The sequence below is a fragment of the Opisthorchis viverrini genome (genome assembly GCF_000715545.1).
Source record: "Opisthorchis viverrini unplaced genomic scaffold opera_v5_190, whole genome shotgun sequence".
NCBI classification, from domain to species: Eukaryota; Metazoa; Platyhelminthes; class Trematoda; order Opisthorchiida; family Opisthorchiidae; genus Opisthorchis; species Opisthorchis viverrini.
Window position 1 is genome coordinate 816,233 of NW_008751846.1, and position 27,118 is coordinate 843,350.

At 44.4% G+C, this 27,118-nt stretch overlaps 3 protein-coding genes across 3 annotated transcripts in view; 1 reads left to right on the plus strand and 2 right to left on the minus strand.

The window, feature by feature from the left end:
* Positions 1 to 2,373, plus strand: T265_07864 (hypothetical protein; the record flags this gene model as incomplete). The annotated part of the gene is made up of 1 exon (XM_009173504.1): positions 1 to 2,373. The coding sequence occupies one exon, from the start codon at positions 34 to 36 to the stop codon at positions 2,371 to 2,373; it is 2,340 nt and encodes a 779-aa protein (XP_009171768.1).
* Positions 2,374 to 15,779: 13,406 nt separating this feature from the next.
* On the minus strand, positions 15,780 to 17,576 carry T265_07865 (hypothetical protein; the record flags this gene model as incomplete). The annotated part of the gene is made up of 1 exon (XM_009173505.1): positions 15,780 to 17,576. One exon carries the CDS (start codon positions 17,574 to 17,576, stop codon positions 15,780 to 15,782), a length of 1,797 nt encoding a protein of 598 aa, XP_009171769.1.
* A 5,429-nt stretch (positions 17,577 to 23,005) lies between these two features.
* The window catches only part of T265_07866 (hypothetical protein), a gene marked incomplete at both ends in the record, with an annotated part of 14,399 nt that continues 10,286 nt past the window's right edge, over positions 23,006 to 27,118 (minus strand). The window contains one exon of the mRNA XM_009173506.1: positions 23,006 to 23,602. Coding sequence (XP_009171770.1) covers positions 23,134 to 23,602 — 469 coding nt within the window. The remainder of the gene's footprint in view (positions 23,603 to 27,118) is intronic.

The window sequence follows — 27,118 nt, forward strand, 5'->3', positions numbered from 1 at the left end:
CTGGGAGATCGCAACAGATGCTCACCAGGACATATGTCGAATAATTCTGGCCATCCATTGACGTCTCCGAGGAGAAAACGGAGTCACGGAACCGTGTTGCGAAAGTTTACGAGCTGTTTTTGCGTGCAGCCGGATTTGAGTCCACCGGAAAGTGGAAGGCATGATTTCATCTTCATACATAAAGACCGGAACGATTTGTCGGGAAACACGTCAAGAATGACGATGGCAAAGGGTGATAGTGCGCTGTGTTTGCAAAATAGAAGCGAACCAGAGCATCCACCGAATCCACGCATCCATCAGTCATCGGAGCGGCCATGTCCCCCATTTAAAAATACGGATTCCAACAAGTTTGGAAGGGTAACGAACAATGTTCAAGGCATACAGATCATTCATCCGGTCGGAGAAAGCCGTCATTGCAACTTCAGGTTTTCTCGCGATCCTTCATCCTCCAAAGGTGACGAACAAATCTCAAGTTGTACCGGGATTCCGGTTAATTCTGCGAGTACCGTGAGTTGTCCGGAAAAATTGAATAACGATGTTTTTTTGTTTGGAGATCGGTTGGATCCCATATTTATAGCCGCCAACGAAATCGTCTCGGCCTCGAAATCCCTAACAAATGCTATTGAATCGCTAAAGAAGCAAGTTTGCTTCAATGTTTCCAAGAATGACGTTACCCGAAAGCAAATGTTGGAACGCATGATTATGGCACCTGGCGAAAAATCCGAATTATCTACAGATTACAACGTGAAATCCCTTGATATTGCAGACACACTTTCAGACCTACCACCCTTATCAGAATCAGAAAAGTGTAATCTGATCAATGCAGATAACGTATATCATTTCGCTAGACATAACCCGCTTATTTTAATAGAGGATTTGGACGCAGTGGAGCCGATTCACCAAGAATTTGGCCCAAATATAAATTCGGATACACTGCTCAATAAGGACAACTATCTGGTCCCTCCTGAAGAAGATAAGGCAGCTAAATCTTATTACCCTGGATTGTCGAGTACGGTTCCAACTTGTCTAGATCGAACTACTTATTCTTCGGTGTTAAAAAGAGGTGACAGTGTTTTCACACACGAATCCCATTCAAATTGCCAAACACTTATTACTTCCACGTTCCAACTGTTCTCTAATGAAGAAACACAGGTCACCGAGTTCGATGAAGCACTGACAACAGATGAAGGCGAAAATTCCTATGAATTCAAGACTGATCAAACTGCACAGGATCAGCTGTCTGCAGGAGATCAGTCGCCTGCCGGCAATAAACTGGAATTAGAAGGGCTTCAATCAGCGCCATCGTTGACAAACGCGATTCCGGGACTTCCTAAAGTTATTCCGCGTAACCGACACCGAACGATCCAGTTGCACTCCGACAAACTCAAAAACATTGACTTAAGGTCTCCCAAACCACCTTCGGAAGAAAAAGCACAAACAACAGAGTTCACATGTCTCACGTGGGATACAAGCCCGACCAATTCCATAGGTGATGGACGCCTTTTACCAGCCTGTGCTTCGAACGCTTCTGAGGTTATCCAACCAAAAGAAGAAACGTGTGACCGTCCTAATAACGCTTCAGTAGTACCAAATACTAGAACGCTGCCTGTAATCTTAGATGCAGACGATCTCTTGTTTGAGGTACAATGCCAGCGGAATAACCACAATAATAGACCACCTGCAAGCATCGCTACCTCAGAAGACAATATTAGAAATCCTAATGAAAGTAACCCCTTGGAAAACCTTACTTTTTGTCATGCAGTCGAACAGAGTCCCCACAAGTGGAACATCACAAATTCTGAGTGTTCTGCGCCAAGTATAGCCACAAAAACTCAAACTTCTTCAAGCGATTGTGGCAGCCCGAGTGTCCAAACCACTGCCCCCGCGGTTAGTTCACAACACCCCGAAAGCTCACGTGTTCAAAGAACATACACTGGGCTGGCTAGAGTCAATACACTCCCAATCGTTGGTGCAGCACCCGATGTGGATCCGTTCACGACAGGAAACACAAGGAGTGATGGCAGGGGTGACCTGAGCGAATTTGAGCGACGCCGTCTTCTATGGACTAGAAGATCCGCCAGAAATAGTGGTTTTATGAGAAATACCACAACACTAGAATCAAATAGCAGTCTTCCGGTTAATGATCTAAGATTGGTTGATGACGAAGTGTATGATGAAATTTTAGAGGAGATCCAGTTTCTCTTTGCCAACGAGAGCGATATGCGTGAACAAAGACGGCGAATGCTAGGGGAGGACGAAGGCGATGTGGTTGTTTCTGCTTCAGAAAACTACGTCCCCCCAGGAACCGGACTGTCATCACTTAATTCGGACCCCTGCATAATCTCCATGCTAGCGGCATCTCCTCACCGGTAGGGTGGAAAGTACTCTGAATATTTTGCCCTCAGTTTTCATCAACGTGAACACTTGGTCTTCACCCAGGAAGTTAGCTGACCGACATGTTTTTGGTGATTCAGGATGAATTTGGTCAATTGATTGCTTTCCTTGTAGATATGCCCCTTTTCTGTATTTAGTTATGCCACGTACCCCTGAGTTTCTCTGGATCATTTATATAGTCTTATTTCAACCATTTTTTAGGGTAACTTCGATCTATAACACCAAAGGTCGGAAGGTAGTCGTTTATGGATAACGGATTTTATCTCAGAGGTGCTGTTTTATATCAGTAAAAGTCACGAAAGCTGAATTTTTTGACATTCACATTCGCACAAAGCAGTTGCCTATACACAAGGTTCAGAATGACCCGAGTGAAATGTTTTTTTGTCTTCTGAGGACAACCATTTACTTCCTTGACAGCTCCATAAATTTCGCACTATTTCGCGCCTTATATTTCGAGTTCAACTGTTACATTTAATGGCCTGTGCGTTGTACTCTGGTTTTCAACTCATTCTGCTTATTCTCGATGACAGTCAAAATCCTGGTTAAGTTAGCATATCACTGCTTCTTCATTAGGACCAAAAAGCATGAACCTGTGGATTCAGTCCCACCAGAGGTTTAGCTGTACTTTAGAGAGAAGGGTCACCTATACTGTACTTTGGTCCGAAGAGTCATAATAGATGGGAATGACAAGCGGGAGATGTCGATTGACCCCAGAAGAGAAGCCACTGTTGTTAAAAAGGCTCATTTGCCTCAGTTCTGTGGAACTGTACTCTCTTCAAGGATTCTGTAGTGGCGTCAACGTCGGTCCTGAGGAATCACTATCGAAACAATGGGGTTCCGTACCCACTCCGTATCCTGTTGGGTACGAAGTGGGTGAAGCCCGGAGGCTCAGATGACAGCTCAACTGGTTACCCACCTCATCAGGGTGTCTATGGTGGCAATCCTCTAGTAATACGTTCATATTAATTTCTTCCCGATAGAGTGTACTGGTCTTGTTTTGAACAGACCGAAACGCGCCATTTGATCTCTTCTGTTCGCCGCTCTACCATGCTGCTGGTTGAAGACTGCACGTGCATTTAGCTTGTGCTGAACTCATCCGATTCTCGTTACTCCGGGTAATTTCTGTCTACTTTATGTTTCGAAATCAGCTTCCAAACATAATGCTTACTGCCCGTGCCCTTGTTTGCTGGCCATTTACACTCTATTTACCCGTTATTGCGTTCAGGAAGCCCAGTTGCCTTACTGCTCTCACTGATTTGCACTGTTGCTCATCTGCTTGTTTTATACTACTCATTAATCTGTCCACCGATAGAACACGTTGGCTTCTGTCCGTTGCCACTGCTCAATACCTACGTCAAACGTCCTTTATAATCCCAATTTACCCGGTTCCTACGCTAATACTCAGTACTTTTCGACTGTAGTGCAGCTCGCATAGGATATGATTAATTCTTGATGCAAGTTTAAGTTTCTTTTTTTAAAAGCAAACTACTTGAGTCACTTGGCATTCTGATTATCGTTGTTAACATCATTTATGGTTTTCCGCGTGGCTGATCTAGTTTTTAAAGTAGCGTTGTCAGAATCTTTATTCATGTTAAACATTAACTTGGTACAAGCAATGGTGAAGCTTAAGTTCGACCAGTGACAAAGATGTACAATGGTTTACACGGTAATCCAGAAATCATGTTGAAACTATTTGCAGCTCAACAGGTGACTTTCACCTTAGGTTGAAGCATTTTAAAGGCCACACGACCGACGTTCAACACCACAAACTTTACAATCATCCAGGCAGTGTCCTTGGTAGAATCCGATGCACTATTGTCTGAAGTATACCATGAGTTTTAGGTTCAATTACTTGTATTGTGTGTTCAAACACATGGTTATCGGGGGCCATTCTAGCGCAAGGGTAGTCAGCTAATCCGAGCTGAAAATGGTGCACAGGCGACAGTTCAGCCGTGAGTCAAAATCACCCTATCGGAAAAAAGCCTGTCAGGTTAAGGTTATGGTGATGTATAATATGCACATATAACCACAATATAATGAAGAAAGCTTTCTTTTCTAATCCAAATCCATGCTGGCAAAAAGTTTTAATGGAGCAGGCTAGAACTTGGTAACATGAAAGTAAAGCTGCCATGGTCGAGCTAACCGTACTGGGGTCAATGCTCTGGTAACTGGAAGTATGGCAGGACATAGCACGCAACCGATCGCAGAGACGGACATGTTATCAATTCTTTACTGGATAAGGTTTGTACTGTGCGTTGAGTGGGGCAGATAAATTTAGTGCTGTTCGAAAGTACACCAACTTGTTCTCGGCCACTTCCCCCAGAATCTTAGGCTCTTTTCAGTGAGTCTCAAGTCACTTGTGGGGTAGTTATGGGCGACTCCCTAGTCCTGACTCGTTACTGTCGTGGATGATTGCGTATGCGCTAGCCTAAGCGACATCGTTCATTAAAACCAGTAGGTACTGGATAAATCTTTTTATGATAGCCAACTATGGACTAATCATCTACACCAAAATTTTGGAGCCAGAGGGCCGGTAATGAGAAGCAGGAATTTCAGCTTTTCACTATCGTCTGCTACTTTGCATAAGTCCACCATTCGTCAAATAGACTTGAGTTTGTTAACGTAGTCTATTCCAGTTTTTAAGAACTATGAGGCGCTGCAGTTGTGTGGTTCAAAATTGCCATCCGGCTCTTGACGCACTGTTTTCCATTCACGAACCATTGGGTTGATGGCCGTTCTTTGAATGCCACATCGATGTAGTTGAACAAGATCATGACCACTCGATGGCGGTTGGCAGGATTTATACACAGACAGAAAATTCAATGGAAACCTGGATGAGAGTCCACGCTGCGTATTCCCATGAGTGGTTGTGTCTTCGTAGGGATGTATCATGGTGAAATTATCATATTTCGGAGACCTTAATTCATTATTTACACAAAGAACTTTATTCGACTGCAGAGTTCACAAAATGACAAATTACAGCGGTTGCTTTTTAAAGGGACTGTCTATAAGCCTGACAGAATTTCTATCGTTTAAAAACTCTCCGGAGTTATCCGGGCTTTTCGTGCAGTCATCTGTGCACCGCGTGCTCCTTGACGTCAGTCGCTTTGATGGGAAAACGTCTCAAACTGGATTTGGTCTTCTTGGTTGCAACTTTAACTTTAGCATTCAAGGTACCCTCCGATCCTATCCTGTACGAATTGACTAATTACCGGAACAGATGAATTCGTGATAAGCAAACTGCCTTTTGACTTGGCCTATAATGCACTGATCATGTATGGTCGTTGGTTTATTCGCTGAGCTGGGCAATTTGATTGCAAACGTTTCACCACCAATTGAGGTGACAGTACGTTTTTATGGAGCGTGATAGAACGCAGCGAGGGGTTGTGCACTGATCATGTATTCAGTTCTAGCAGTATCATTCTTTCGATGGTCAACAACTATCGTATTCCCTGACCTGAAAACGGCGTTCTACCCAGCCGACCGTCAGAAACTATGGTGGTGTCTGGCAGTTAAGGGCACCTTGATCAACTCCTGTCCCCTTACGAGGACACCACATCCATTGCTGTGGGATGGTACGGGCCATCTACTGGAGCTCACCACGTTCAACAGTTTAGGATGTGACCGTCTTCTTGCTGTTTGTCTTCACCTTTGTTATCGAATATTGCTTGAAACTCCTACATCTACTTCTTACACATCAAAAGTCGGATCGTTTGCTCAATTATGTTGAGTTTCCGGACAATATTTAACTTGTATCAGATCCGGCAGGAGTACAAATTAGTTTACATAAGCGGTATGTTTCACACCTCCAAATTGGAAAGTAATACTGCGAGGATGACTGGGATCAAATAAAGCTACACACCTACAGATCAGCTGCTCGAAGTGTGTTTATAGATACATTTACCGGTGGAATTGTGTAAATGCCGATAGAGTGAATAAATGGGAAATCAAAAAAGACAGAACAGGTTTTGCCGACTTTCCAGAACTACGTGCCGATTTGGTGTCTGTTGCGGTTGTACGACCTGCACTGCTTTATGGATCAGAGATTCGGCCTCTGGACAGATATACACAAATTTTCTCCATCTGACCATTGTAATCCGACGAACTCCTTAGCCTTCTGGGAACGGTGGGATCGGTAAAGTGAAGAAACGTCTTTTGAAGACAGCTCCCTCGGGATTTACGAGCTACTCACAATCGATGGGTTACGCCGCTTGAGCCCTGTACTTAGCGTAACAGAGGATGATGTACCTCTCAGTGTTTCTTTTGTCCAAATTCTGTTCTCATTGGAAACTGCTGAAAGACGGACAACGTAGGACCTGGGAATGAAGTATGAAAGCCCTGGTTAGTAAATTCACACGGATCGACAACTGTTAATTTGCTGGTTAACGACCATGGGGCACGACATACCAGTTGTCAACGATGTGTCAACAGATATGACCCATTTCGTTCGCCAGTTGCCCTTCTGCACCAAAGATTTGTTACACTGCTCTATAAGGCCAAGTCAGCGTCAACAAGCAGTTTGACCAATTGCCCCAATCCGTGTTGGTTCGGTCTTCAGTTTCCCGTTTCTCAGCGGACAGAACTATAACGATTGACGAAGTTGGCAGAGTACTCCCCTTCCGGTATGAAACAAGAACGTAAGCAAATTGAGTCGGACTGGGGAGATATCTTTATTTATTTGTAATGCATTACTCGTAAGGTTGCTGAAAATTCATCGACAGCCCATGACCGGTTTCGCCCTTCTTGGGGATCATCAGGTAGGCGCAGTCCCCGAGTTTCCCTCAATTTTATGTCCTACTTGAAACCAAATAGCACGAAATTAGCGAATATACTCATTTGCAAACTAATTTTTTTTGGAAAACATCAGAAACGAGAGGTTCAGCTGGGTTCCAGGTGAGTCTCTCGAAAAATCAAATTAGTTTGTTAGTGAGTGTATATTCGCCAATATCCTTATTTATTTGTGAGTAACAGTTTTTACTGTGCTTCATTGTGCAGACCGACAGGTTGCAATTGGCAGCTGGAATCGTCACAGAATAGGTTATTGGGCGGATATTGTAATCCACTGGAAAGTATTCTTTTACGTTGTGTTGTGATTTGCTCAACGGTTGTGCAACTCTGTGTCGGTCCTTGGCTTTCTGCTCCGCCCACCACTTTATATCAAAAGACCCGGTAGCTTCAGGCAGCCTATTATGGAGACAGAAGGATTATTACAACTGATATTCTGACCAATCAGGGCCGTAGCTCGCATGGGACACATCCGTCCAATGGGCGTGCTTTTCGATCATTAGGGGCGGTCGGGTACTGCACACTACAAAAACTGGTTGATGGAAGCGAAAACCGGAATAACGTACATTTGTCGCTTAATCAAGTTCTTCTAGATACAACGACCGGTTTGACCTCTGTTGGGTTTCATCTGGTGGGCGCAGTTTTCGTGTGTCCCACTTGAACTCAACGTCTATGCAGTTTGTGAAATAGACTGATCCACAAAGCAGTTCGTGTTCAAAGGGGGAAAGCAGTTGAATCTACCATAAACCAAAGATATAACGGAATTTATTTGATCCTTCCGTAAAATCTAAGTTGACGGCTATTTCTTTTCATGGAGAACGCTCACTTACCCAACAGATCGTCTGGTCTAGTGAACACATGCGCAACGATTTTGCCCCCAATTACTGTGTCGTGATCGTATTTGGTTTGGTATTGCGTTTTGCTGAAATAGATGAGAACTCCTCGAAACAAAGGAGCCCAATCCGGTGTTTGCTGCCTTTCTGGTGGAAAGAGGCATGCAAAGGGTCACGTGCCAGTAATATTTACTTCGCCTATGAGCAGCAATTTTCTGTGCACTGACCGTTCCCTGTAGGCTTTCTGAACTGCAGAGCAGTCACAAATTTCATTTAGTGTGGAACTGACTGCGTTTCCAGGGTAAAAATACGTTAATCTTGCCTTCCACACCATTCATCCATCAACTGCACATGGCAACCGTTTATATGAATAGGGACATTGGTTACAGTGTGGCCTTTACCTTTTATGCGGGACAGCTATGGGGAGAACTTTTATGCTGACCCAATTTGCACATGGTGATCTGTTTTCAGCCCTAAAGCCGGTGGTAACAACGGGGCACTTCATCCCCCTACCCTACGGCATACACATTCATGCGCCCATCTACAGCGTCGTTATCATGTGACAACAAGACATAGCACTAAGAGCCTTGAGTGTTCAATCAGAGCTGTTCCGGACTGTGTTGAGTAGGACTCATGGAACAGACTTTTGGAAGTGCACAGTAGGGAGTGACGGTTTAGGGGTAAATCTGGAGCAAATACCAGGAGATTCAAAGTTACTGGACTGTAAATAGTTCAAACCAACATTGACTTCAAGGACAGAGTTCAATGGCCCACTGTCGATTGGGTGATATTTCTGATGTCTTCGGTAAATAAAAATTTGGACCTTATTTGACCATTCATACGTGGATCTTAGGATTAATCATCTACGGGTGGACACCAACTGCTCCTTTCGAGATGAGACCACATGTAATTCACTATCTACGGTGGTGTGGGAACTGAGATTTAATGGAGATTTTCTACTGTAAATAAAGCTAATCAAGTGCGATCTTAGCACACTACTGATCAGTCCCTCGTGGCCGAGCAGTCAGGTGTTCAAACTGCTAGCCGGTGATCACAGCTTCAAGACTCAATGAAGCTTCCCAGGTTGCTAATTGTTCCCAGCAAGGATGAAACAGCTGTACAGTTGTTCTTGTTTTTTCAACATAGACTGGCTCCATCTAGAGAACGAATTCTCTTCATGAGTAAACTTGAAAATGGTCCCTTAAAGACTAACATTGAGAATATGCAGCACTACTGCCGATATGTTGACGACGTCTTCGCCGTTGTTAACAACAAAGACGAATTGGAATCACTCCAACAAGAGTTCAATAAGGCCCACACTGCCATTCAATTCACCTCGGAAGGAGAAACCGACAACTTTTTCCACTTCCTAGATGTTGGCCTTGAACGACGTCACGATGGTACACTGAAACGATCGGTGTACCGGAAACCTACTTGGTCAGGTCAATACATCAACTTTAGCAGCTTCGTGCCACTAAAGCAGAAACGGAACCTGATCCGCAGCCTAACTAACAGAGCGAAGAAAATATGCTCTGAGGATGCACTGGAACAAGAACTCCAAACTCTCACCAACGTCCTGAGAGACAATGGATTCCCCGACAAATTTATTACAAAACATTTGAACAGGGAAGAAGCAAACACCATCACAGCCACAGCTGGAAGGAAACCAGTTTACATTAACCTCCCGTTTAAGGGAGATATACCGGCCGATCTACTGAACAGAAGACTTTCCACCAGTCTGAACAAAGTTTTCCCGGCCGCAAAACTCCGAACCTGGTTCACCAGCAATCGTTTGTGCCCCTTTAATCTCAAGGATAGAGTGCCGGTCCACGCCCAAAATATGTTAGTTTACTCATTCTCTTGCTGCTGTGCAGCGGAATACATCGGACGCACGACTAGGCAACTCAGCCAAAGAATGAAGGAACACAATCCACCCTGGCTAGCTTCTGGAACCAGGAGGACGATAACCAGCTCCGTAGTACAACATTTAGCTGACACTGCACACAACGTGATACCCAGCCAAAGTTTCCGCGTTGTTTACAAGGCGCCGGCTAACCAGATCAGCACAGCAGCGCACAATTGCAGTGGCTGAAGCTATCGCCATAAGACATCGCGACCCGATCCTTTGTCGGCAAAAAAGCTTTGTTCATGTGTTGTACTTACCATGGTCCAACTCACCTTCCCCCACACATGCATCGTGTGCTGAACACACAACTACAACACCCCCCGAGCTGACTAGCTCAAGTCATCCTGTTGGCGACCTGAACTAATGGTTCATTGATAGGTAGCCAATGTCATTTCACTCGATTCAATACTTATCATCTGAAGCTTGAGTGTGATGTATTACGTACAGTTTATTACTCGGGATCAGATTTTTGCTCCACTAGGAAAAAAGTGAAGTGAAGTAAACAGATGAAAAAAAAAACGGTTGCAGCTATCATGATTGAAAATCAGTGAAACAAAAGTTCCCAACGCCATCAATGTGAAAGATCGCATCGTGATAGAATGTCGAAATTTCCTGCCTTCTGTGCGGTTTTTCAACAAATATCCAGTTGCTTGCGTGTTAGATCCATGATAGATTTAGGCCATCAAGCTGATGAGCATTCGCCATAATAATATACCAAATCAGAAGGAATGAGGCTAGGCGACATCGTTATCATGTCTCAAACGTGGCGCATTTCCGTGGTCATCGTGGTCAAAAGTCGAGTGGTTTGGTCAACTGCTAGAGGAGTGTTGTTATACCGGTGGGAACTGAAAGAAGACAAGACCAAATGTTCCCACTGATCGGTCGCTGGGTGGCGAATGATGACTGTCAGCATACCTATTTCGATCTACTTGACTCAAGAACAATGATGCATTAGATTCGTCTCACTTTACTGGACTGAGATAATGTGAGGAAAACATGGCTACACAACCATGTACGGTACTAACCATCTGAAGGAAGTCCGCTATTCAGAGGGCACAACAAGCACCCCATGTCAAACTTCCGTGGCCTTTTTTTAATCCCTATATACCCCACCATCTCATAGGCTAACCAGCTTTCACCTGATATCCAAAGGAGGCAATGGACCTGAATAGCTTAGGTGAAAGGTACTGAAATTCTCTACCGCGTAAGCCAATACGTCATTGGGACGGACAAGACGCTCAGCTTCCCAGTTCTGAAATTATCAGTGTCGAAATTATTTCTAAGCGCTTATTGCTGTGGAAAATGGCACTGGCTAATGCCTCTGAGACCATGTGTATGGGGCTCAAGCTCCTAGTTGAGTAAAGGTACCAGCCACGGGATGACCAATCAAGATTTTATGGACCGGTCGGTACCCGTTTTGGAACGTTGCCCAGAGCAACTTAAAAAGAAATAAAGTTTGCCTAAGCGGTGCTGACATTATCAATTTCATCCTATTAGTCAAATGCTTCGCTTTGGTGCAACGAACAAGACTTAGACTAGCCTAAGTAGATTCTGATTTGATTCACCGATATTGGATCATATGTTTCAATACCGGTGAAAGGAAGAAGGCCTTCGCTGCGGAGTTAGTTTTTAGAAAACACAAACTGAACAGTTACAGACTATTGGATAGGAAAGCAAAACTATCGTATGCATTTTGTTTATAAAGACTGAATATCCGTCTCCTTCTTGAACGCGTCTTTCTGGACTTTCCTGAATATTCATTGACTATCACTCAAATGCAAACGAATGCTACAAAGCAATTTCACAAATTCCGTAATAAATCCCACTTTCCAATGGACTGAGTTATGAGAAAACATATTACTCGGAAGCCTCATCAGTAGCATACACTGTTACACCGGAACGAAATGTCATAGGAGGGTTTAATAATTCTTTTCCCATTTTGTATCATCCATTCAATAGGACTTCTCCAATACATTAGGTGTCTCTTGTCAAATACCGATGTTCTCATCAAACAGACGCCATGTGAAGTCCAGACTACTCTCTGGAAATGTCACCATCCCTTTGCTCGATTTATTGGCTACTACAGTGCATTTAGACCAGCCGTTATTGAAATTCGGATAATTTCTGTGGCAAAACAAGTCAGACGAAAATAGCTGAGTACGCCGGACATTCTCCGGTGTTGCGCCCATGTGGGAATCCCTATACTTGTTCAACAAACTTTGTAGTTGCTGAGTCGTTTCACCCTACTGTTGCGCCATTCTGAGTGCAAATTTGCCTTGCTGGAGTCCTGTTACTTAGGCAGATCCACGGGGAGAATTTCACAAACTGGTGTTGTATTAGGCCTTTTTTTATCTACATATTGAACCAGGAAGAATAAATACGCATGTAAGAGTGTGACTAATCCCAACCCGGATGCACGTCGAAAGTTGCATTTGTAGGTTCATCACTGACAACGGTAGGTGAACACACATAGATGTCAGATGGTAAAATAGTGTCTGTTTTCAGCAGTCACTCAGAGTTTGTATTGTGCCTCCACTGGTCTCTTTTTCACTTCTTACCGGATCATCTCTCCCTCATAGGTGCATGACAGTTTAGTACGAACTTTCAGTTATGAGATATTCCTACCGATATCACTGATGATATCGGCAACGCTGTCAACTCACGTTTTCATTTGCGTTTAACTTGGGCTCATCCTATTCCGCGTTTGTGTAGCATTTCCTTGTCGAAGAAATTAAAGTCAGTAAAAGAACCTTTCGTGGTTCCCACTGACGGATTCTGCAGAGCCCGAAAGATGCATGATTGTTTCCCTCTATTTAGCCTGTTTCCTTTGGACTTCTTCTAACACTGAAGCTTCCAATGTACTGAGTCTTTCATAGCGCTACAGCTATCAGTTTATGAACGTCATCATACTCACACTCTGTATAATAACTGGCTGTATTAAAGACTGTGAGTCTGACCTGGGTGCATTAGTATTGGTGGCCTCCAGTCTCCCAAATGAGTTTACTGGCAGCTTCATTTGTTAGATCGTCTCCATCAAGATTTGAAAAGCATGGGCATTTGCTCATGGCGTGATGGTTTTGAAAATGTCGGCTGCTCTCGGCAATGCAGCCTTAGTTACAAGGTGTACGAAAACTCACTGCCAGCACAGTACCAGTCTCGTCCGTTTTACGGCTCATCACATTTGGCTTAAATTTCCATCAACCCTAATTCATGCGCGAAAACCAAATTGGACGCATATGCTGATAACCACTCATTTACAACTGGTGCGAGACTCAGCTGGTTCGCAGTTGAACTGCCCGTTCATTAGATTCTTAAATTGCATGCGCAGCACAAATTCCCTCAAGTTTGACTTAGAATGACATTCAGGACTCAAGCCATAAAGTGAATGGGAACTCCTGGACAACTCCGGTTTCATCCGTTTTGTGATTCATCTAGAAAACTAGGTGTTCGAAATAAGAACTCGCCTATCCAACAACTCAGTTTTCAGTACCGCAAATCTCGTCTCGGAAAGAATTATACCAAAAATTGAACAATCCGATGGGTGTATTCCACACCAGCGCGTTCGATCACTGCTATTCTAAGCAAATTTGCCTTTCAAACGCTGCGACCAAGCTTATTGAGAGCTGAAACAACAGGCTGTCAAATTGCGTTGAAAGGTAATGTACTACCCATAAGGTTGCTGAAAATTCGTCGACAGCCCACGACCGGTTTCGCCCTTTTTGAGGCTCATCAGGTAAGCGCAGTTCCCGGGTTTTCGTCAACCTTATGTTTGACTTGTAACCAAATTGCACGAAATTAGCGAATATACACTAATTTGCAAACTAATTTGGTTTTTTTTTCGAGAGAGACTCACCTAGAACCCAGCTGAATCTCTCGTTTACGATGTTCTCAGGCAACTGAATGTGCTGCACCAGGTCGCCTCATGTTTCAGTCGCTACGATATTTGAAATATCGCGATACATGTATACCTTTGTAATGTACTACTCATAAGGTTGCTGAAAATCCGTCGACAGCACACGCGCAAGAATAACAAGTGTCCCACGAAACATGAAAAGTTGAAGTGCACTTCTTACCTTTCCTCGGAATGTTCTATTCACCTCTGTCTCAGGGATCATCATCAGAAAATTTTGCACTACAAAAAATCAGTAGTATAACCGGTGACCAGGTTGTAATTAGCGTAAAACTGGTCGACGGTCTTTGCTACTGACCAACATTTGTACCATGTGACTCGAACCGTTTCTGTGTAGCAAAGTGGAGCGAGATAGCTCAGTGGTGGGAGCGCGAATTTACTGACCGGAATTTCCGTGGTTCGAATCCAACATCTGCATCTCGACTTCCCTTGCTTAGGTTTGGGAAACCTGGCAGTAGTCCAACCCTCGTACTTCCCTCTGGTGGCATGGCAGCTGGGCGTCAAAAGAGCATTGCAGCTGAACGACTTATTATTTTGTTGTTTGTTTGGTAAAGTAGAGCTCGCCGCATGTGCTCGTTTAGTCCTACTGAATTGCTATTGGGAGGGCTGGGTTACTGCGGACGGATTAGGAAGCTACTCCTTAGAAAGGCCAAGCATCAAATCAATCATCGTCTCATAACCCATTTGTTCTTGGGTGGAATCGTTAAACTTCCAGTGTTGAAGCCTCGTGAGTTATACCAAGAATTTTGGTTCTAGGTTTTAGGGCGCTGTAATCCTGGACATTGGAAATAAGCTTCCAAAGTAGTTAAACAGTTCAAAGCCTACTGTTTTGTAACTCTGTCCATCTGCCCATTCCAATTATTTCGTTGGGATCCTAGGTACACTGAATGTGGACTTCCTACAAAAAGCATCAACAACCTATTTTTCCATGCGAGCCGGACAAAACTATGCAATCCGTACCCATTAGATACTGGCACCTAGAGTAAGTGATGTCGATGCATCTTACTTCAGAAGCCAGCTGACCGACATCCTCGAATGGACGGTTGGAAACGAGCCAGGGAAAGTCAAATAGTTACTTGACAGCGAAGAGTAAAAGCCATTAGTGGCAAACTCAGCTGCGCTGGTCATTGCCGTCTTCCTGGATGGGGACCCCGAGACGGGCCATATCAATGATTAGAGACATTGTCAGACATGACACAATCGTGGCCTTAATGGTACTCTTGCGTCCAAGCTATTGCCTTCAATGCATAGCTCCTTTCCCCAACTCCCCAATTAAAACTCCACTGACAGACCTGTACTTACCAGTTTATCAGCTCCCACCTCCAATGCACAGCTACCTACTTCACCCCCTCAAATCATCCATTGACGAAATTGTGGCAGATATAACCCCTGTACGACAAGTACGCGGTTCTTACATCTGTTAATGATGATGATGATGATGTGATGATGATGATGATGATGATGATGATGAACTTGTCAACTGGGGATTTTAAATTCCCACGTGATTAGTATCACTGTATAATGAGTCAACAAGCGAAGACTGTCTGCCGCTGTTATTGGTCTTCGCAACGTTTTTGTGATCGACCATACTCTGCTGAGATCCAGCTGCCCATAGATTTTGTTTGAATTCACAGGAAGACGTGGACTGGCGAATACGCTGTCTTTGTACGCCACCTTACATAATGTCAGTCTGGACTATTCGTTTACAACTAAGTAGTGAGGCTATTTCATTCTTCGATAATTTTCACCCAGTCATTTGATTGAGCCAGCCCAGATATGAAGAAATCGAAAGGAAAACAGAACAAAGCAAAGTGGAATAGACGCTTTTGCTTTCAGAAATGCAACTTAACAGGTGCTTTCATATCAGGATCCTAGTCAAAGCATTTGGACTGGTTGGTGTGTATCACCAGCAGTGCGGAGCAGTGCAGCTCGGTGGCTTATTCAAAGATATTTAGCAGATTCTCTGGCGCCAGTGAACACGTGCTGGTCTTGATTCAGGTAAGGCGTAAGGGTTGATTTGAATACCACTGAGAGCTTTGATGAAACGATTTTTCTGATAGACAGGCCAACATTTGTCTTCTGGGCCAACATCTTGGTTTTCTACAGGCTGCTGTCTGTTCATTCTCTCCTCCATCCATTTGGCAATTTTCACAGATGTGCTTTGTGAGCCTTTGTGCTTCCCGAGGCATCCAACTCTGAGAATTCCTTTTGCGATTCTGTTTTCTTCCGAACGATAGGCCATCTCTTGTTCCCAGTCCCCCAGACCAACATTGATATCAAACTCCAGCAGTTGTGGTCCACGCATCCATGGTGTGAGAGCAATAACTACTTCATCCATGGTGTAATGCACCTGAATCATTTTTGGTAAATGACCCAATTTGCAGCTGGCTGAATGGCTGACAGCCTCAGAGATGGAGAATACCACCAAATGACAAGCATGGCAAGTGTAAGTTTCCAGAAGTGCCATGGGTTGTAAGAAAATTCTTTCGTATCGCTCACGTCGTGGACAAGGATGAGCGAGGAAGATGTCAAACCACCGGAATATCTCCTTACAACAGCCACACATAAATTTAACCTGGCGGGCTGGAAGGTAAGGATTGGAAAGCACTTCCAGCGTCCAGCGTTTCAGTGCTAGACGGATCAGTTCGGGAGTATTCAGACGAACAAATGTGAAAATTAGTGACGAACAGGACTTGCAGTGTTCCACACAGTCCTCCATGCAGATAAATAGGCAATGGCACTCTGTGCAAAATAGTATTAGCTCAAGATTTGATGGTTTGATGAGTCTGCCGGCAACGCACGGGTGGTACAAATATTCCACCAGGTTAGGCTGCACAAAGCCACATTCAAAACAATTTACCGAAATTTGTGGTCCAGCGGGTAGGGGAGGCGGTGATCTTGGAGGCCCACCAGGCGGTTCACCAGGTTCCCGCTGCCCCAAGGCAGCGCCATGATGAAGGTGATAATCAAATTCATAGCAGTGTCGACCTAGCACAAATTGTTGACAGGCTAATTCTGTCAGTGTGACAGAGAAATCGACGCAGAATGCTCGATCCTCTCTGCAGTAAGGCAGATGGAGGTTGTACTGTTGTTCGTTAAGAAACACATAGTGACAGTCAATGCACGTTTTTAAGCGCCTGATAGCGGGAAGGGGCAATAATGCAAACTGAAAACACGAGTGCAAAAGGTAATCTATTTTGGTCTTGAATTTACTGCTACATTTACTGCAACGAACTGAAAACTGCCAGTCTGGTTCATGCGGTTTACTTTCCCAATCGGTACGCCGAGCCCAAGCAATGTAGAAATCAAAATGGTCGGGGTAGTCAATGGGTAAAACCTCTTCCACTTCTCGATATTTCCTCGTATAGCATAACTTGTGGTCGTTGCACTCATGGGCAGCGTAGTCCGCATGAGAATAAAACACCTGACTACACGTACGACATGCGAATGCTTGCGTTTCGCCCAGGTGGAAGCGTGCCTGGTAATATTTTCTCCAGCAAAAATGCGCTACAAACTGTGGGAAGCTGCTCAGGACTAGGCGGCATACTGGGCATCGAAACTCCGTAAATTTATATGTTGGCCATCCTTCTCCTGTCCACACTAATTTGCGTTTGACATTTTTCAAAACAACAGCTGGTATGTCAACAAGATCTGGTGACTTCTTTTTTGATGGACTTTTCTTCTGTTTATCCTTCTTTGGGGAACCCTTCTTTGGCGAGCTACTCTTGCTCGAACTTTTCTTTGGCATGTTAATTGTTTTCTATCTAGCAAACAAACCAATGCATTTTCCCGAGCAGAAAATATCCAGCAACACCAACTTCCGGTTAATAGACTTTGAACCAGCGTATTCGATCCTCACGTCGAAAATCAATAAAACGTGTTGCATGATGCGCACCAGTTGGAGGAATGCTTATAAAGACATTCGACGCCTCTACTGTAGTCCTGCAACTTGTCAGTAAAAACTAGTCAGAACAATGTGGATGTCAACAGTTGATAACTCGTACCTACAATACATGAGCGCTTTACGCTAACATGGACGAATTATAGTACACGTATCCCCGAAACTTACGGGAACTGATGTTTCATTTTTCCGCTAATCAGGTCGTATTAAGGACCCATGCGTGTCATATTAGCGCCCAACACATTGATCATACAGCAGCTGATTATCTTGGCTGCCCTATTTCACCCTGACCGGTTACATAATTATCTTCAAGTAAATACACCCCCACACAATAAACTCGTTTTATAGTGGTAGTGCACTACTCGTAAGGTTGCTGAAAATTCTTCGACAGCCCAGCAACCTTATGAGTAGTGCAATACGAGTATACATGTATCGCGATATTTCGATTATCGTAGCGACTGAAAAATTAGGCAGCCTGGCGCAGCGCGTTCAGTTGCTCGGAGACATCATAAGCGAGAGATTCAGCTGGGCTCCAAGTGAATCTCTCGGAAAACCAGATTTGCTTGCAAATAAGTGTATTTCGCTAACTCGTCATTTTATTCTGAGCGGTTTTACGCAGTATGAACGGCACCACCGAACATTGTGCATACACTAGTCTGAGCTGGGCTGCGATCTCACAGTAGTTGATGGGTCGAATCGCCACTTGATTGGCTACTTTATTCATTTTTATCTAGAGAGGATAAAGGACCTCACTTACCCCTTCAGTTCGGAGTTGGAAAGCCTATGAATAGATTGTGCGGTAGACACTTTTCAAAAATTTCAGTGAGGAAGATGTAATCTTTAAACATACTGAGAGCGAATGATATGGCCCTTTGATATACGTTTTTTTTATTATAAAACTGGTGTGAACCAGAAGCAAAGATGCTAGTAACCGTAAAAGATCCACACAGTTACTGATTAGGCGGTTGGAGTCTTAACAAAAAAAAACTGCGTCGAACATTTGTTGTCGGCGCTTTTGTTTAAAAAAAAACACATTTTCAATTGAGTGTATTGGTTTTGCCCCTTTCCACAGAACGCCATGGAATTTGAGTATAACCTCAATACAAATGACAAGTAGCTGACACACGACCCAGCGTCTGTGTAGTTTAGCTGACCATGAGGCTGACCAAAATGGGCATGAACGTGAATACACATGCGCACACTTATTGATGCCTGACAGAATGAAACATGTATTTCATAACAGACACTCTGAGTGCAGTCAGTTGAATCATAAGTGGTGAGCCAATAAATCTTTTTATTTCTGCAAAGAGTGGCACCATGTATATAGATCTACTTGTGTGAACAACTAAACTGTAGTCAAACTATGAAAACTTTTAATAGCTATTAACTGGAAAATGGTCCATTTGTTCTGCCAACTGTGTGTGAGGACCGACAAAGCCAAAAGTTGCCTTTAGAAACCAAACCATTGGTTCTCCAGGATAGCATACGTCAAAACACCACAGACAACTGGTAAATTACCAAATTATCGAATCAACAGAAATAGATGTTCGCATGTCTACATGGGTTGCGAATTCAACCGATTCTTTGTGGAGCAGAACAGCAAACTTCTCATACAGTGTTTCCTCCAAGCCTACTTTTAGGCGATCCGATGCTTACACCTAGGGATGCTAAATTCTTTTAATGATGCAGAGATCCAGATCTGCATGTGTCAACGATAGAATAACGTGGAGGACAACCTTCCTTAACGAAGTAAATCAGTGTTGGTAGTGTGAGGAGATTTGGGCTGCTGTGGAGATTTCGTCCTGTAAGTGAAACACTGAGCTTCTCGGCGTTTCAGCATAAATTGACTTCCACTTACAGGTAGAATCTCCGCGAAGTGGACCTTTGTTACATCATCGACCTACCGAAAACGTAATATCAGAAAGTGAGTATTCCGGAAAACTGAGGAAAAGTAACACCATTTTGTGTAGGAAATTTCGGTACTGGTGTGATTCCAGCATACCACCGCTGCCTCCATTGGTTACTGTCTTGTCCGTACATCCGCATGTCTAAAGTTGAACAACAACCCCTTTCTGCTGCAGTGTTTAATCTGTGGATCCCTATGCGAACTCTGGGCTGCCTCAAACCGAACCTAAGTTAATCTGTTTCGTACACTGCTGAAGTAATGAACTAATTCGACGATCCAATAAGGTAAGTAGGTGCGAGAATTTTGAGGACGGTGTCGTTAACCGGAATTTTTCACACGGCTGGGGTTCGAAGTGATATTTGCTACTGTTGCCAATAAAAACGTCTCTTTTGGAATTAGATGACATGTCATTGGGGTCGAATCGGCAACTCTGGTTGAATTATTCACCCGTCACGAAGATTGTGGAACTTAACGTGGTATGGCTNACCCCTCTGGGACCCATTTGGCTATACTGGGGGGGGGGCGTCCGTGCGAGTCTCTCATACCAGGGTGGTCAACGGTTAGAGATCTGATCAACAGTTTCTCAGCTCGCCATGTTAATGGTGAGAACATGTTGGGCAATACGCCTGCATTTCCAGCCATGCACCACTACCTTGCAGTCTGGCTTCTGAGACCAATGCTTTGGTCGAGGACCCAATCGTCCTCTTGTGGGATCGCCTTGATAGTATCCTAGCCTACACAACCACGACACATACAGCTAACAACACTCTAATGCCACATCAGTTGTCACATGGTGTCACCAGCAGGGTAGCCTTACTTGCTGCGTACAGCAGGGCGGGTAAGTGGAAACATGCTACTACTGACGCTTCTCTTCATACACGTTCAATTTTTTCCTCTTTTACCTTACCCTCTCCGCATATTCCAACAAGAGGACTGACGGCTCTGTCTGCCGTGTCAGCTGCAGCTTCTGTGTCCAACCTCAGTAAAAATCCTAAACACACTGAAGTCTGTTTTCAAAACCCCGGAAGCTGGCCTACATAGCTGCCTCGAATGTTCGCACACCTTAGCAAGCAGGAAAACAAGCGGCTCTTGTTCGTTCACCGGATTCCCGCTACACTGGTGTACGATGCCTGTCAGAAACAAGGATACAGTATACAAATGATGCGATTGAAATGATTGCTCCCTCACTCTCTTCCAGGTTCCGGTTGTGTACCTCTGGTGATGTGAAGGCCGCTGTAGCTGGATATGCCGGGATGGGCAACCGAGGTGGAGCGTCTCTACTTGATCAGACATCCGTTGATAATCACCTCTGGCCAGGTCTTCAGGCAATGTCCATAAAGGAATCCGGACAAAATGAGACCAGTCACAACCTGTTTATTGAATTTGCCCACGCTTCAACTGAATCTGCCAAATCCAGTTTCTTTGATGCCCTAGGTGTTCTTTCATGAGGGATAAAAGCTCAAACATTGTTTTCGTCGCTGGTGACATGGACGCTCAAAGAGGTAAACCGACCGCCGCTGAAACCCACTTCAGTGGTCGTCTTGCTTTGGATATGAGACGCATGGACAACTGAAATCCTCTACTTCAGATGTGCGCCAACCACAGACTGTTCCTTTGCGGTACCGATTTCCGGAACAGCTAAAACCGCTTGACGACGTGGTACTCAACGAACTATCCAAACTACCGTCAGATATAGGTGGCGAGGGTCGATCACTACCCGTCGCTCCCTCTGGAATACCAGCGTGGATTCCGATCATGGTTCACTACTGCATTTCAGACCTACGCAAAATGTGCATACCTCTCTTAGCCAGTTAGAAGCCAGTAAACCCAAAAATCAAGTGAATTCTTTGGAACCGCTCCTCGATCGCCTACCGGATGGTCGGATAATAAATGCCACCGGGAACACATGTTCGCAGTGCTACTCAGAAGCTGGACTACCGTTTTTCGGTACGATTCAGCCAAACTCGTCCTAATATTTAATCTCCCAAAGGACCAAGGCTTGGCTGGAGGAACGGCAAGACTGCTGGTCGCCATCACAGATAAATCCGACGCGTCATCCAATGCCAGGTGAAATTGAGTGTCAGCGCAAACCGAGAAGCTTGGTGGACCCAAAGAAATGCAAGAGGCAAAAATGCTGAAAACGTTCGTAGGCTTTTCATTTTGATTGGAGTTTGAAAGCCTCCTGTCAGCGGAACTATCAAGAGAGTATTTGACTTTCAAGTTATATTAACAAAAGGCAGTAACCTGTCCATCGCGAACACTGACAGACATGCCACAAGCAACCAATTGCGTACGTGTCGGGGCTCTCATGGTGCACTCAAGGGAAACTTCCACGTGTGATTTGCGACTATAGGAGACGAAGTTGACATAACGCGTAGTCAGTGCCCATTTCGAAAAGGTTGAAGATCGAACGCCCTTCATTTTGGCCGAACAAGGGAGTGGACATCAATATCCACACCACAGTTAGCGGTGTACCCAGCTTTCTGGTGTAATTTTGAGCTCCTCAGATTGCTTGTTTACTTTTCAGTGCGGTCCAGTTAGAAGCAATTACGACCCTATGGGCGATCAGCCCAGTGACAAAGTACGTGACATCAAGCCTTCTCCCAATAGTACTGACTACCGTTAATTCCAGCACTTATATGGTGACTAGACTTCACACGATAATAATAATAATAATCGTAACAATAATAATAAAATAATCGTTCAGCTGTAACACCCTTCCGGTGCCTAGCTGCCATGCCACCCGGAGGAAGCACGAGGGCTGGGATACTGCCAGGTCGCCTAGGCCTAGACAGGGGACGTCGAGTGGCAGAGGTCGGGTTCGAACCACGGACCTTCCGGTCAGTAAATTCGCGCTCTAACCACTTGGATCATCTCGCCCCCAAACGATAAACGGGGTGTGAAAAGGTCCAACAAGAATAACTGTTACTTCCTACGGATTTCGTTTGTCAGGCACTGGGGTTGTGTTTGTTAGGAATCACAATGATACTGGCCAAGTACCACTGACGACATTCTACTTCAATACATCGCCTGTATGTTACTTTTAGTGCAGTTCGGTGGGAAAAAGGTCATCTTGGTTGCTTTCGTTAAGGTCGTTGGATTCACTCGAAATACTACTTTTCGAACATTCGTCGCATTTGTATTCCGTTAGAAAGTGGTATTCTTATTGGTTTGCTTCTGGCATCGTTGATGACTAATTATACTAAGGCTGAGAAAGTGGGTTAGTATGAACAAAATTGCTTCGCTTATTCGTAAAACGGAGCGCGTTGGTGACTTGTTCTAGGGTGGAATTTCGGTTTATGAGTCAAACGAAGAAGTTCGAGAAACACCCAATGGTCGTGCCACGAATGTACAAAAGATCACTTTTTACCCAGATTGTTTATTGGTCTCAAGGTCTGTTCATCAGAATCAATATTATCAATGTAACAACACGAAAAGTGTACAGGTTGGATGAAGCGAAGCAGAACCGGGTTTTAAGATGAAGAATCGTCTAGACAACTACAGCAAAGGGTCAATTATGGTCATGATGCATGTGTGTATATCGTCCACAGTCTGTCCAGTGGCCTGAATCCAATTCCACAACTTAGGGGTGTGCACATCGGGTGCACTGCCTGTACCGTTAGTTGTATCACCACCTGCATTACCTTCTTCATTGAGTTCGGCCTCCATTTCCTGACATAGACGAGCATAATATGCTAGCACTCGAGATTGGAATGACGTGGTTTCTGAAGGTTTTTGCCCAAAGCCCTCGCGCGCGGCAATTTCTGAAAGATTTTCACCTGCCAGACAGAATATTAAGTTTGGTGGCAATAGGCCAGATTCCGTTGATCGGCACCACGCCCAATCTGCATTCGATAAAGGGGTAATTTTTGCTGCAGTGTTGACGATGCCAGAATAACTGTATCGATCGGCAACCACGTTGATGCCATTGGCTAGAGCAGTGGATATATCTCGCTGGCGCTCCCACCTACAGAGTTGAAAAGACATTGCGAATGAGTTGCACCAAAATAGACAGAGCGTGAAGATCATGCATAAAGCTAAGGGATTCGAGTAAACAGTACGATCAACTTGCAAAGCAGGGGGATCTGTAGTGCTCCTACAAATGTAAAGCCGAGATCTATTAACTCTAACAAGCAGGCAAGACAAACATGATTACTTGAAGTCTATCTGCTCACAGCCTATTGGCTATCAGGGTTTCGAGTTTCACTATACTCTAGCTCCAACTGTACATTGTTGAAAAGTAGCTTTTGTGACGAACGTTCAGGAAACAATAATAATAATTTGGATGTGAGCTTAGTTGCCTGTGTTATTCATCAAGCCATTGGTTCTTCATCCCTTCTGGGTCATCAAACATTTCTGTTACACCAGGCAGTGGTGGTATCCGTAGATGACCCTGTAAGTCTAGTTATCCTAAGATGAGTCCTTGATTCGAAAGACTGATTAACTGAAGTTTCAACTCAATTGGGTACAAAATTACACGTACTCGTCACACAAACGCCACAGAACATGGATACTATCTTCGGATGTAAGGAAAAACTGACTTTTTGGAAGTCAACCGTATAAGAAAAAGCACTGCCAAGGCTAGTATACAGTAGATGAGTCAACCGGGTTTCTTCCCCAATGAACCTGTTAGGACGGTCCGGTCCTAAAGATATTTCATTTTCTCTCTACTGCAGCCAACTGAGCCACGGCACTTTTATTCCACTGGTTCATCTGCGGTGTAGCCGACCTTTATCTGGTATCCTTCTTCATTGAGGTTTTCACACTCAAGCACTAGACTATCAAACGTGATAGAATAAATTCCATCAAGCTCCCAAGTCACACAAACAAAACAGAACCTACGTGCTTAATGTTACCTTATGGCAGACATCTGTACGAAATAATCTGAAAACTGGCATCCTTACGTAGGTTATGAACCGTTGGTTGGAAGCATTGACGTGGGAGAAACAACCTGGCGGCCCCTAAAAAAAGGACGAGAGTAGCTGTGACTGAGCTTTTCAGGAGTCGGTGAAATTTCTCCTAAAACATACCACCAAACCACTAGCCTGATGTTGAGCAATTATATACTGAAAGCTAGGATCAGAAGTCAGTGTCGGACAACAGAGCATCAGAACAGAATGGTAACGAAGAATGAGGAAATTGGTTTAGACAACTAGGATGAACAACACAAATGCCAGAGTTCGGTTCACCGCGAATCCCGCTACTGTCCTCACTCAGTTGACTTTCACCTTTAAGCGACCTTGAGTTAGAGTCAGCTTCGGAAAAGTGTGGGGCAGCGGCTGCTCACAAGTGGCGATCAGCTACCAGATCTGTACAAACCACAACCACTGGCGGAGTTCGTAAATTGCGTGAAGGCTAAGTCGATCCATTTCATCTATGATCGTAGTAAAGGGCGTTTCCAGTTAGCCTCCAAAGCGACAACGGTATCCCTGGCATGAGATAGGGGTCAAGCTGACTTTGGGGATTACAGCATCGTTCTTGCACAATAGATGTTGAGACCATTGTACACGTCGTCATGAAAAACCTGGCGTACAGCACTTTTTGGCCTCATCTTTGGATGCACTCATTAAGCAACGAACTTTAATTATTCGTCAAGACACCAGTGGTCAAGAACACTTGGCTTCCGAATACTCTTTGCTCATGGAGGTTAAGCCTTACAGGTTAAAATTAGGGCCGGAGGACCGCCCAGATCTTGCGAATATACTAACTTTTGCTCTTTTTCACAAAAGCGTCTCGCGCAGTGGATCCAATGAACTTTCACTTGTCTGTTGGGTAAAATAGTTGGACCAAAATTTTTAGGTGTAACCTGGTTCATCTTTTCCCGACCAAGATTGGGTGATACATATAGGTAACGAAAAAAGGATTGATTTATGACCTTACAATGGTCTATAGTGAGCTCGGTTGTCCAGCGTGCATTGAAGTTCTTCAAACTGGTCACCCAAAAAGAAGATATCATGAGTGTATTTCGAGTCTGGGGGGTTTAAATGGAGGAAGACACCCAAAAACCGCTTTCAGAATACCGACCCGTCTACCTGGTTCCTCAGAGATGCTACTGACTGAAAAGACAACTGACCACTTTCTAGGGTACGATCAGCGAAATTTTTGGTGTCATCACCACTTTTCTGTACGGCATACATGGATGGTATTCCCGTTTTCTCTCACACCCAAATCACCTTAGATTCATGCTGAAAAAATGCAAAGAGGACTGAAAGCAAATCCGGTCAAGTGCAGTCGGATGTTATCTGTGTAACGGAGTCCCTTAGGTCAGAACAAATTTCTAGCGACTAGTACATGTCCTATCACTAAAAGCCGTGGGAAGATTCCTTGGTTTCGTGGAATGTTACCGAAATTTCGCAACGCTGAGCCATTTGCACGCGGTGTGGAAAAAGGGTGAAATTCAAATGAATGCTTGCCAAGGGTTGAAGAAACTACGTCAGGGGGTGGGACATTAGGCTTTCTGGATTTCACACTGAAACAGATGAGTCACATATGGCCATCGCAATGGAGAGACAATAAGCCATCAACAGGCTCATTGGCTAGGGCGCGAATGGGAGGAGATGGTTCGTTGGCTAGAGCGTGAATTTACTGACCAGAAGGTCCGTGGCTGGAGCCCGACCTCTAACTCTCGACTTCCCTTGTCTAGACTTAGACTTGGGCGGATGTATCCCGGCCTTCGTGCTTCCTTCTGGTGGCATGGCTGCTAGGCACCGATAAGACGTTACAGCCGAAAGATTTATTTTATTTTCGTATTTATTTGCTATAAACCAGGACGCGAAATCAAGAGAAAATTATACGTTCAGGGGTGCGTAGTACCAGACAGCGTAGTAATCCTCAGGTATCTGAGTTAACTCAGATATGACTGTCATGTTCGAACGAGTAAGTGGGTTGGGACATAACTGGACTACCAAGATAATCAAGGACAAGCGCAGCACCTTCTAGAAGCATTGCATCTGTATACACTGACTGGAAGAGACGTTTGCAAAGTTGCTGACCAAAGTATTTCAATGCGTGTGAAGCACGAGATACGATCCACAAAAACAACCACATAACTGTTTGGGCACCCTATCGAGCGAAGAAGCGGGCAATTTATGCAGCCGCTGTGAGATAATGCACATGAGAATAAGGGGATGTCATCCACAGGGAAACGAGGAAGTTGAAAAGTTTGACCAAAGACTTGAGGATAATTTAAAGCGGGGTCTGAATTGCAAGCAGTAGCAGATAGCAATTGCAGAAGCAGTCGAAGCATACACAAGCATATGCCACATTCGGGTCTGCGCCATTCAAAAAGATGCTTGAACGACTTACGATCCCACGAGTGGGCCGACCGCTGCAATCACAAGCACAATATCTACTACCCGTCCGGCTCAAAATATCCTGGGCAACGGGTAGGAATGGGCCAACGAATCCGGGTACACAACAATGCAAGTATGAACAGATTATATGCACATTGACATCGGTGGACGCTGAACTGCGCGGGCAAATG